Genomic DNA, 12,661 nt, shown 5'->3' on the forward strand with positions numbered 1-12,661 from the left:
TTCCGAGTAATTTGAACCCCATGTATACCCACTGCAAATTATTTATCATGGTTTTGGGGCATCAAGCTCACTGTCTCCTATGACGTTACTTCGGACGTACTTCATATGCATTTTTTTGCCTTGCCTGTTAGATTAGGTTAGGATAGGCTAGATTAGTTTGGTTAGGTTAGCTTACATAGTTTGATTAGGTTAGGTTAGTTAGGCCAGGTTAGGTTAGTTAGGCTAGGTTAGGTTAGTTAGGCTAGGTTAAATTAGTTTGGTTAGGCTAGGTTAGTTTAGTTTGGTTAGATTGGTTTGGTTAGGTATTAAGTTAGTTTCATTAGGTTAAGTTTGGTGGTGATGTGTGACAGCTGGCTAGCTATTTTGTATTAATCTCCTTTTCGTTTTGGTAAAATTTCACTCTTTCACCAGTCTTTCTATAGATAAAACTTTTTTCTGTTTGTTATTCCCACAGATCATTAGTTTTTATATTTTTCCCCGACTCCCCATCTTAGAAACTAATGATTTGTGATAAAAATGGAATGCAAATTAATAAAAAAAAACAGGCCAAAATCTACCAGAAAAATAGTTTTGTCCTCACAAATAAGTAACACAGCAGTAACACACTTGCCATGTTCCCCCTAAGAGGACTGGCTGCTGCTCACCCATGGCCACCAGATGGCTGTCATGCACCACCACCTAACCTGACATAACCTAACCAAATTAAACTTAAAAAATTGCTGTTAGCATTTTAAATAACTTGCAGTGGGTATATATGGGATTCAAATTGCTCTGAATGAGAAGGAAGCCATGTTGAGACTGGTGAAAGAGTAAAATAATACTTTTGTTTTTATCCCAGATCATTAGTTTCTGAGGGGATGGGGAGGTCAGGGGGATAAAAATTAAAAACTAGTGATTTGCAGAAAAAAAAAAAAGTTAACTCAAAACTGGTTGAAAACTATCAAAAGAAAGAAAATAGTTACGTCCGGAATAGAGACTGGTGAGAGAGTGAAATTTTACTGAAGGAATCATGACTGCCAATAATGCAGTTTTCATGCATGGTGCAGGACAACTGGAATGGATTCTTACCAGATAGTTTGTTCAGAATCAATAGTTAGTTTAAGAGGCCAGGCATACTCATGGGTAGGGATGACAGAGGGTATATATATATATATATATATATATATATATATATATATATATATATATATATATATATATATATATATATATATATATATCATACAGGGACTTATAGGCCTCCTGGCTTGTAGCGGCTTCCTTTAGGCTTTTTCTCCTGTCTATTCTTTGCATTACTAGTCACACGGACTATCACACTGATCCATTCATGCTACACTTACCCTGTTGCACTTACCGAGGTCTAATCAAAGAAAACTCACCGCTACACGAGCGTTACTTACTCTTCTGTCGGATGGAGTGAAGAGAGAACGGTGTACGTTTATCTTTGAACCAGGGAAGCTCGAGTGTGTTGCTGCGTATTCCTACTTTTCTGTGAGCAGCAAACGTTGCCTGGGACAAAACAGCGCGTCTCGCTTCTTGAGAGGCACAAACACACCAGTTGGGGACAGTCTTGGCTGGGGAACGATACAGAGCAAGGAAGAATAACATCCTTGATACAGAGGTAGCTCAGCATGCTATACTCTTAGATTTATTATAATGTTGGTAGGTATGTTGCTTACTTTACTATACGCAACGCTTTCCTTCTTTCCAATAATAATAGTACGAGTATGTTCTCAGTTTCAGTGTGTACATTATATCCCACCATTGTACGTATTTAACTGTACGCACACTACAACAAAGTTGCAGCACAGCATATCCACTCCTACCAGTGACAGACCAAAGACATCGACAGCCGGAAGATTAGAACATCAGTTTCTGCAAGTTTTCATGGAGTCTCTCTCTCTCTCTCTCTCTCTCTCTCTCTCTCAATCTGAGAGAGAGAGAGAGAGAGAGAGAGAGAGAGAGAGAGAGAGAGAGAGAGAGAGAGATTAGTCTATCTTAATAGACCTTTAAATGACACAGAGCCCATTCCCTCACCAAGAAGACAATCAATGAAGAAGAAAATAATATTTTTGCTGGATTTACAATATCCAGCTGTTCTCGAAAGAATAATTTCATATATATATATTTTGTATATGTATTTATTTCTATAAAATTTGACACAATGGATCGAAACAAGGCATTGCCTCCGTGTGGGAAAGGTGTGCGGAGATCTACCAGAGGAAAGCAACGGGAAGTTATAGAAGGGAAATGGATGGGAGGACACCGGGCTGGCATGAGGCAGAGAGCCAAGAGGATGAAGAAGAAGATGGGAATGGGGCAGCAGAAGAAACAGCTCGTCATGCACGGAGACTTTATTCTGAGAGGCGTCGTTTCCCAGGGACAATTAGCAGTGCAGGCACGGCAGCAGCAAAGAATGCTGAAATTGATGTTGGGTACAGTCTGCGCCTTCTTTGCTTGTTGCATGGTCTTGAGCTCGATTATTTTTTTCACTATGCTGAACATGGTATCAGGAGGCAAGACTGCTGAGAGCCAACCCGTCGCCACCTACTTATAATCCCGCCACGCACAAGTCTTGCTCCCCTCCCTCTTCCACACTCATGCTCTTTTTTTCTCTCTTTTTTTTTTTTTTTCCACGCAAGATTTCTCTGCTGTCTAATAGAATTTGATAATGATTAATCAGATAAAGAAAAAATCCTTAGCCCATATGTGACATATGAATACTGTTGTTATTTCCATGTGTTATAATCTTGTAAACTTGTTATGATTTTGCAGTAACGATGATAGTCTGAAGATCTGCTATACATATTTCTTTAGTACATATCTTTTTACTGCACGTACCGGTATTGCTATCACGTGAGGTTTGTTCTTCCGCCCTGGTCTTCACCTGTCGCCAGGGCGCACTGCCAACTGTATAATAATCACACACTACTCAGCGGGTCACCCTTCTCCAATAAGCTCGGTCTTCTGCGCCTTTCTCAGTTAAAGCCCTTTACAAGCATGTCTTCTTTCACTGCGTCCACAAACTTCCTCTTAGGCTTTTTTTCTTTTCTTTCTCCAGCCGGATAGATTCATCTTCAGCATCCTCCTCCCCACATCCCACATACTCCTCGTCTTTCCTCTTGATATTCCCAAATCACCTTAGTCTCGCTTCTTTACCTTTGCTCTCAAAACGACGTTCATGTTTTGTGTTTTTGATGTATTCGTTCCTGATTTTGTCTACCCTCGTCACTCGTAGAGAAAACCGCGGAACCTTTATTATTTTCAGCTTCTTCAAAATCTTCCTTTTGTCTGTATCTTTGGTTTACTTTTCTAGATCTTCCTCGTTTTCACTTCCAGACTCAACTTTCTAATCAACACTATTTTTGTCTGCCACACTCTCCCCGGACACAACCTCGCAATCACTAAACTCTTTCAGATTACATCCACACAGTATAAAGTTTGTTTTGCGTACTCCTTCCCCCACCCTTATATGCAACGCCGTGCCATCTCCGTCCCTTTTGGAGTCAACAGCTATCCGTGTCTCCGCGTTGCTCTTCTCCACACCATACTTGCCCATCATATCCTCATCACCGTTGTTTCTTTCTCTGATATGCCCAATGAAATCTGCTCTAATAATGACTATATCCTCCTTGGGTATGCTCTGATCACTTCCTCTACTTTACTCTAGAACTCTTCATATATCTTTAATTCATAGTCCGTTTGAGGGGCGTGTGCACTGATCACATTCAGTGGGATTCCTTCCATTTCCATTTTCACACTCATTACTTGGCCAGATAATTTCTCAATCTTCTGCACAATGTTATAGTACTTTTTCCTTACCACCATTCCAACACCACTTTTCCTTGCACGCCATCACAGAACCTCTTGTAACTTCCTCAAATCAATTTTACTACCAATATATTTAATTTCTCACACACACACCACGTGTATCTTTGCCCTCGTCATCATGTCAGTCAGCTCTCTCCTTTTACCAGTCATGGAACTAACATTTAATGACCCCACTCTTATATCTACCGTTTTGTTCTTCCTGTCTTGCTTCTCCCTCTCCTCCTCCTCCTAAAAATCGCATTCCGTCCTTCGGCGCCTTGTTGGTAGTCGTTGGTGAACCGGGCCACGACGGATTCGGTATGGTGTTCTCATTTGATTTGTTTCTGATTTGGCAGGTTGTGCGCCGGAAATCCTTCCTGGAGCAACCCTCCCATTTATCCAGTTTTGAGATCGGCACTGAGTTGCACTGCCTTGTATCTCCGAGATTCTTTGGAGTATTCACTAAAGCAGACTTTTCCTGACTTACTTTGAATATGTGAAAATAATAAAGATAAATTAACCTTTCACGGTTATGATTTTTCTTGGAGTTTGATGAAATACTCTGGCGCAATTTCGGAATATAAGTTGAAAGAACCGCTGGAAGCAAAATAGATTATAGTAGTTTAGAAATTTTATTGCCTGTCATTTGCAGTTTAGGAAAATCGACAGGGTTAACCCAGATAAAGTACCGAGGGTATATTGTGATTGCCAGTTGAACAATCATAGATAATACAGGCATTACTTCACCTCATCTTATGGGAAACATATAAAAAAGTGAGAAAATGGTGTGTATTTTTGTTAAGTTTGACTGTTGTTGTTTCTCATCTAACTTAATAAATTGTTGTGATGGAAATTTCGAATATAAATTCAAGGCACCACTGAGTGACTTAGTAGTCTGATCCGTTGAGTAGTTTTTTTTTTTTTTTTTTCGAAAAATCACGTAAGATCTTTGAAGGAAAGTTACGAACTCTGTCGTACCACGCTAAAGTGTAAGATGTATCTGTCAGTAAAATTTTTCATGGTTTCATTTTTCCTGGTCTTCAACACTCTAATACTATTATTTTCTTGCACGTAAACTAAGAAAATGTTTCGAGAAATTCTGAAAAAGATATACAGAAAAATGTAAACATGGAAGGATTCTGTTTACATGTGAGCGAAAGGAGAGACTACGTTTAGGTTAAAATATTTATGTTAGAGAACAATGTAAAATTTGGTAGATATTTGGCAGTCTGCTGGAAATACTGAGGTTATGCCTCTAATTTCTTTGACACTGAACAGGATTCGTCCATTCTATACTGTTTTCTAGAATGCCGTGACATGTTTGGAAAAAGTCCAGTTACACACACACACACACACACACGTCTGGTTTCATTAGTGCTTCAATTTCTCTTGTCTGTTTTAAGGCTACTAAAGTTTAAGTCTTATTCGATAATATAGCATTTTATTATAAAACTGTATACATAAATAGGATCTTACAACTACTACTTTGCAGGGCCTCGTTTCAGATTTGGTTGTGGTGGTGGTCTCGTTCGTAACGGCGGCAGGGAAGTTATGTACATAGAAAATACTGAGAAAGAAACCTATTTTTGTTGTGGCATTGTTGTCTCTACGTCCTGATTTTGTGCCTTAATTTACCATTAGTGTGTGTGTGTGTGTGTGTGTGTGTGTGTGTGTGTGTGTGTGTGTGTGTGTGTGTGTTGATGCAGGCATGTAATCATTATCTTCAGGATATTGTCATGCTTAGTACTGGTGGGGTGGTGGTGATTGTGGGGGGATTAGTCGTTCCATTTCGCCGCGTGTTGGGTGTAAGGAGTGTTTGCTGGGTGATGGGATCGGGGTGTCGACGTCACTGGGGAAGGAGCGGCCCTGGTAACTGAGCTAAATAAAGTTATGAATTACTCCGCAATACATGCACTGTTACCACATACATCTTACTCCATTGATAACTGAATATAGCTACAGAAATTGAGCTAAATACCTACGTCGCAAATATATACTCCAGAAGAAAAGAACTTTCTTCCTTTCACTTAAAATAGTTCGAAGAATAGTCTTGGCGTCTGATAAAATGTCACTGGCGTCAGCGAGTCGCTGGGCCACTGGCGTCCTTGCTCGCTCCCTCTTCAAGGTCGTGGACGTTCAGTTTTACCGTGTTAGTTTTCATGACTGTCTGCGTCTTTTCTTCCGTCACAGTTCCTTTAGTAGCAGACATCTCCGTCACTCCTTCCGTTGGCGCCTCCCTTGTTTCTGTCGTTGGCTGGGGTGTAGCTGGTGCTTCGGCAAGGACATGAGACATGGTGGTCATAACGAGATCTCTCAATGTTATTACCTCAGCAGCTGCCTGCTCCTCAAGAGGTTCCGACGTTACTTCCTCCTCGGTAGCGTTTTGTTTTCCAGTATCTTGAAGTGAACTTTTGGAATCCTCTGAAGCGACTTCTTGCACATCTTTAGCGTTTGCTTCTGTGTTTTGTTCACGTTCTGCTTGTGTCTCTGTCTCTGGCTCCGGATCTTGTTCAGACTGAGAATTCGGTTCACTTTCTTGCTTGGGTTCTGATTCACCGCTCAGTATTGGTTTGTACAGGAGTCCTTTATCTGCTTTTGTTGTCTTGTCTTTTGAGGACTTTGCCACTGATTCTGACGTAGCGCTTTGGTCTTGTGTCATTTCAGCATTTGTCTCTATTTTAATGTTAGGTTTCTTTCCTGTTGTTGCTAAAGTATCTTCCATGTCGAAATGCTCTCGGCCTTGGACGACAGGGACCTGCCTCACCTCAGACTCATGCTGTATTTTGGTCTGATCCGGTCGTTTGTCTGAAGTCTCATCCATGTGTTCATTTTCATTTTTTATCACTGCTTCTTTAGCTTTAGTTTCTAGTCGTGATTCGTTTTTTGGGACTGTTTCTTTCACAGTTGTTGCCACAGGGACGCTAGTAGTTTGTGTATGTGTGTTTGTTGTTTGTTCTTCTATTGAGGGTGAATCTTCTTCTGTTGTCGTGTTTATGGAATCTGTAGTTGTTGATGGGTGGTCTGTTGTTTCTTTATCATCTTCTTGTTCTATGCTTTCTCCAGACTCCTCCGAAGACTTATCTGATTCTGTGTGTTCGGTTTTCTTCTCTGTCTCGTCCGTATTATGGATCTTATCATGTGTCTTTCCTGTATTCGTGTCCAGCGAGGAGTCAGCCATCACCAGTTGGCCTTGAGTGGCAGACTGATTTTCATCCATCACCCCTTCGACTACTACCACTTCGCTGTCACCCCCTCCCGCCACTACAAGGCTGCCGGAGACCTCCTGTGGACCGGGTTTTGAGGCAGTGGTTTTCTTGCCATCTTTGGACATTTCGATCCAGTCTTTTTGTTTACGTTGCAGTTCGTCTAACCTGTTAAGAGCGTCCTTCAACTCTGGATGCTCCTTACAGTTGCATGGCTTTTCTCCCGTCTCGTCATGAAAGTGGTACTTCTCCGTGGCAGCCTCGACCTCAGATTTGTTGGGATCGGAAGTCGAAACTTGCTCATTCTGATCTGTGCTAACCATTTCTTCCTCCAGTCCGCTTCTCAGGAAGATATTATTCTTATAGTCACTTGGAATGTCGGTAAGTGGAGTGTCGGTGACTGGTGGCTCCTTTGCTGTCTCCTCCTCCTGTGTTGCGTTGAGGACTCTCTCCATCTCTAAAATAGCCTGGAGGTTGGCGTCGTCTTGGTTTCCCTCGCCTACTTCTTCGTTCGTATTTAGCCTCTCGTCGAACGGTGGTTTAGGGACGACCCGTGTTTCCAGATGCTCACTTTCGCTTCCTACTTGGTCTTCAGTTTCGTTTGCATTCATTTCATCTTCAGTTAGTGTTGCTGAGTTTTGTTCCTCCTCGGTTTTCGTGTCGGCGTGTACCTTCTCCTCTGTGGTGGGTTTGCTCGTGGTCTCGGGGGTTGTTTCAGTTGTTGGTTCATTTGCTACGGTGGTTTCGGTTCCCATTTCTGTGTGTGAGTCAACAGATTCTTTCCCGCTGCTGGATGTAACTTCAGGACTAGGTTCGGTCGTACTAGATCCACTGGCCTGCTCGATCTTAAATTCCACTTTGACTTCTCTCTTTTCTGCGCTGGATTCCCCTACATTTTGCTTTGTATCTGACTGCGACTCAGCGGGGACCTTCGTTTCGGTTTGGCTAATGGTTTCACTCGCTGCCATTTGTTCGTCGGCGCTAGACTCGTCCTGCATCTCTGGTTTCCTGGTGGGTTCCGTGGTCGCCTCTGTTGTTGATTCTGCCTCCGTTGCAACTTGCGGTTCTGCTTCAGGCTTTGGTTCTGGTTCAGGCTTCATCTCTGGTTCTGGCTCTGGTTCTGTCTTCGATTCAGGTTCCGTCTCTGGCTCCAGTTCCATCCTTGGCTGTTTTTCCGTTCTAGATTCCGGTTCTGTCTCAGGTTCTGGTTCTGCCTTGAGTTCTGGTTCTGCTTTAGGTTCTGATTCTACCTCAGGTTCTGGTTCTGCTTCAGGTTCTTGTTTTGGTTCTGGTTCTGTCTCTGTTTCCGGTTCTGCCTCGGGCTTCGGTTCTGCCTCTGGTTCCGGTTCTGCCTCGGATTTCGGTTCTGCCTCTGGTTTTGGTTCTGTCTCCGGTTCTGGTTCTGGTTCTGTTTTGGATTCTGTTTCTGCCTCAAGCTCTGGTTCTGTCTTGGGTTCTGGTTCTGTTTCGGCTTCTGGTTCTGTTTTAGCTTCTTCTGTTTTGGGTTCTGGTTCTGTTTTGGGCTCTGGCTCTGTTTTGGGTTCTGGTTCTGTTTTTGGTTCTGGTTCTGTTTTGGGCTCTGGTTCTGTTTCTGGTTCTGGCTCTGTCTGTGGCTCTGGTTCTGCTTGCATTTCGGTCTCTGGCTTCAGTTTCGGTTCTGCCTTTGACTCTTGATCTGCCTTATTTTCCACTTCCAAACCTCGCAATTTCGTGTCCGCGTTGGAATCGTTTGGATGGTCGTCGGCGTCTCTCTGCGGCCTTTCGTCGGACACCTGGGTTTCTGCTCCTCCTGATGACGAACTGGTTTTTGTTTCCTGAACCCCTTCATCTTTCTGTGTTTCCCCCTCCATGTTAGTTTTCTCTTCCATCTTGTCCTCCAGCTCACCCCTATCTTCGTCATTGCCATCGTCGTCGTCGTCGTCGTCATCCTCTGCTTCACCCTCCATCTCCTTTTCTTCCTTGTCACTTTTTTCGGTCTCTTTGTCAGCAGGGTTTTCTGGGACAGTGTCGACCTCAGCTGTCATGTCCGTGTTTTCAGACTGCTTTTTTTCACCAGTCACTTCTTTGTTTTCGTCAGTTGCATTTTTAGGTTCATCGGTTACTGAGTTGCCCTCTTCGGTATTCTTTTGGTCTTCCATAGCGGTTGTATCGTTATCAGTATTACTCCCTTCTTCACCTGCTGCTTCATCCTTACTGGACAGCTCAGTCCCTTCTTCCGCTATACTCTTTGGTTCTCTTTCCCCTGGAGTTTCTTTCTCGCCTGTGATTTGGTCTGAAACTTCATTTTGTTGTGTGTTTTCTTCTATGGGTTCATTCTGGGTGGTGTCTGGTTGTGGTCCCTCTTGCTGTTCATTACCGCTGGCCGCCGGGTCGCTGTCTTCGCTTCCTGAATCAGAGTCTGGAGCGGGTGGGGGCTGTGTGGTTGGTACCTGTGTGGTTGGCACCTGTGTGGCTGGAGGCTGTGTGGTTGGAGCCTGTGTGGTTGGTGCCTGTGTGGCTGGAGGCTGCGTAGTAGGCGCTTGTGTGGTTGGAGCCTGTGTGGTTGGAGGTTGTGTGGCTGGAGGCTGAGTAGTAGGCGCTTGGGTAGCTGGCGGTTGAGTAGTTGGCGCCCGGGTAGCTGGCGGCTGTGTAGCTGGAGGCTGTGTGGCAGGCGGCTTCTGTGGGAATAAAACATCATTCGAAAGGGAAAAATATCTAATTATGAGGTAAGAATGATTTTCTTATCGCATATCAAAATAAAATACTATTCTAAGAATAAAAGTAAAATCAACACGAATATTTGGTCGAGTATTTTAAAACAGAACGGATCTTGTATCGTCATCCATGAGCATTTCTGGAAGAGCTAATTTATTAACAAGAAAAAAATAAGCAAATCCTATGAATACGTCACCATCTGTGAGAACAATGACATTTATTTCAGTTGACATTCAACCCTATCGCTGGATTCCGGAGCAAGAATGTGCTTACCTTTCCCAGAGAGTTGTCAGGCTCGCCAGGTGATGGAGAGGATTCCTTGTCTCTTCGTCCGAGGAACTTGGACACCAGCCTTTCCCCGATGATCGCTGAGGTCTCGGGTGTCTCCGTGACGTCGCTTGGGTTCTTGGATGGCCGGCCCAGCGTCACACTGGCTGCCGTCAGCACCACCGTCGCCTGGGAGAGAATATGGGGTTGTCACAACATTCCTAGAATTATTTCGTTCACACTGTGCCTCGACTCATTGTTTACGTGGAATCACTACTACACTAAACACCAACGTCAATACACATGGCGGCAACACTCGCCATTCACTACCTTGTCGATATGTTATTCCTGTTACTGAAGGTGTAGAATTAGGACGAGTTTTTCATCCACAGTCCATGTTTACACGGGCTTGTGACTGTACCTCATACAAGTTTTAACCAAGATTCCAATTCAGTGACTGTCCCTGAGTGGCTGGGATGGCCGCTCATTTGCTTTGTGTATTATACCTGGCTGGAACTTGATGTGCGGCGTCCAGTGACGTATACCACATTGGTAGAGTGATACAAAATATCACTTTACATATGACACTGTTTATTCATTAAACCAGTTTTTTTAGAGGCAAATAGGGTGATATCCGCTCTGCTGCCATCCAATCGTCCCTGAATCCCTGCATCGTAGCTCGACAAGGTCTGAACCGTGGCCAATTTACAATTTTTTTGGGGGTGACGACTCACAGGTTTATTGATGTTCTGCCACGCTCCTCCTGCGTCTTGGGGGAATCAATGAACTCGGTCAGTGTGTGGCGAGATTTACGGCACTCGAGGATTCTTGCCTCGTCTGCCTGAAAGAACTTGTTTGGCTCAACTTCCACCAGTAATGAAAGATCCTTTGCGACCTAGTTAGTGGTTTTACTGTATTTTTCTTTCAGTCATGTGTGAATTACAGTTTGCATCAAGTGCTGTTGTGAGGATGTGCGTGTTAGTGCTAAGGTAGTGTATTTATTGGTTGAAAGAGAAAATAGAAGCATATAAATTTATGAAATACGACACACAACGTTAATTTGTCATTGAAAACCACCAGCCCCAACATGCCTGCCTGCGTAGTGCGTATCGCCCCACCAGCCTTGCATGATTACGTGGACTCTTATCTGTCCTCTTTGTTGTGAGCACCTTTTCTTTCACTTTTCCTCTCTGTGATAACTTTCTGTAACTATTAAGCTCCTGTAGCGATAAGCCGTTGAATATTACTTGTGGTTGTCGAGGGCGACTTGACATTGCCTCGGGAACCAACAAGGAGATGCCCAGAGTGTTTTGGTTATCATAGAAGCGCCTCCCTTATAGAAAGACGCTGCCGTCCCGCCCTTGACCGAGCGTAGGGATCGATGGCGGGCGAGTCAGCATGTGCCGCAGGAAGCTACGTCGCCGACACCCACTGTTGTACGCTCTGGCTGGACACGTGTGTGCGCGGACACACACACACACACACACACACACACATACATTGTTGTCCTCGGCATCACTGTTGTGTTGTTTGTGTTATTGTTATTACCAGCAACAGTAGTAGTAATGTTATAGTTGTGTAGTAGTAGTAGTAGTAGTAGTTGTTGTTGTTGTTGTGGAGTAGTAGAAGTAGTAGCAGTAGTAGTAGTAGTAGTAATAGTAGCGGTAGCCGTAGCAGTAGCAGTACCAATAGGAGCAGCGCAAGTAGTCAGAAAGGAAGGTTTAGTAGCAGTAATAGCAAGAGTAGTAACGTCAGCGATATTGTTGTCGCTGTTGTCTCTGTTAATGTGGCTTTGTCATGTTCATTGTTCGTGTAGTTTTCCGCTCTGTTCGTTCGCTCCTTCGTGTGGTGTGCTCTGTCGGTATACACCACACACACACACACACACACACACACACACACACACACACACACACACACACACACACACACACACACACACACACACACACACACACACACACACACTTCCTATGTATGAAAAAATTCCCACGTTTATCACTCTTCCTTTTTGTGTCATAGCAGCAATTTAACCTTTTCACTTCAATGGAAAAATCCTGCTGAAGAGAACTAATCATATGCGTGACATTTACTTTGTGTCACATTTATTCAGGTGCGCGGCGGTGGAGGAGAAGAAAGAGAGGTGAATGTTCCTCCTTGTGTGCGCCGAGTAACGCTTCTTTGTTTTGCTTTACCTCCACGCGCGAAACTTGGTCAGATGACTATGTACGCTGCAGGGCTCGGGGGGTGGGGGCAGCGTGCAGGTATGGGGGTGGAGATGGTGATAGGGGAGATTTGGGGGTAACTGAGGTGCGACTGGTATACAGGGATGACGTGTGTGGGGGTAGTGCCATTAACTGGTCGATGGTGCACGTGTGGTACCCCTCCTTCCCTCCTTCCCTTCATCTCACCTCCAGCTCTCTCTCTCTCTCTTCCCTCCCCCATGCCATAACTTCACCTCAAACTCCTCCATTCCCTACTACTCCTCTCCACCTTCCTTCCTCCCTCCCAGCTCACTATTTTTCTCCCTCTGCTTGTAGCTCAAACTCAACTCCTTCGTCTCTAACTTTCTAAGGTCACGTGGTCTAGTATTGCTCGGATTCTACTACTAGCTATCTCTAGGAACGAGTGGGGGAAGGCAAGGAAAAGAGTGAGAGGTCATGAGGGAGACCGCGCCACCATCAGGA

At 44.1% G+C, this 12,661-nt stretch overlaps 1 protein-coding gene across 1 annotated transcript in view; it reads right to left on the minus strand.

Annotated features, from left to right (window-relative positions):
• Positions 1–12,661, minus strand: part of LOC135101267 (uncharacterized) — a 33,366-nt gene that overhangs the window by 758 nt on the left and 19,947 nt on the right. Inside the window, exons 2-3 of the mRNA XM_064004968.1 lie at positions 9,981–10,163; positions 1,401–9,670 (exon numbers count right to left, since the gene is read on the minus strand). Of these exons, the coding sequence (XP_063861038.1) occupies positions 5,888–9,670; positions 9,981–10,163 (3,966 nt within the window). The 3' untranslated portion in view covers positions 1,401–5,887. The remainder of the gene's footprint in view (positions 1–1,400; positions 9,671–9,980; positions 10,164–12,661) is intronic.

The sequence above is a fragment of the Scylla paramamosain genome, chromosome 6, assembly GCF_035594125.1.
Source record: "Scylla paramamosain isolate STU-SP2022 chromosome 6, ASM3559412v1, whole genome shotgun sequence".
Lineage (NCBI taxonomy): Eukaryota > Metazoa > Arthropoda > Malacostraca > Decapoda > Portunidae > Scylla > Scylla paramamosain.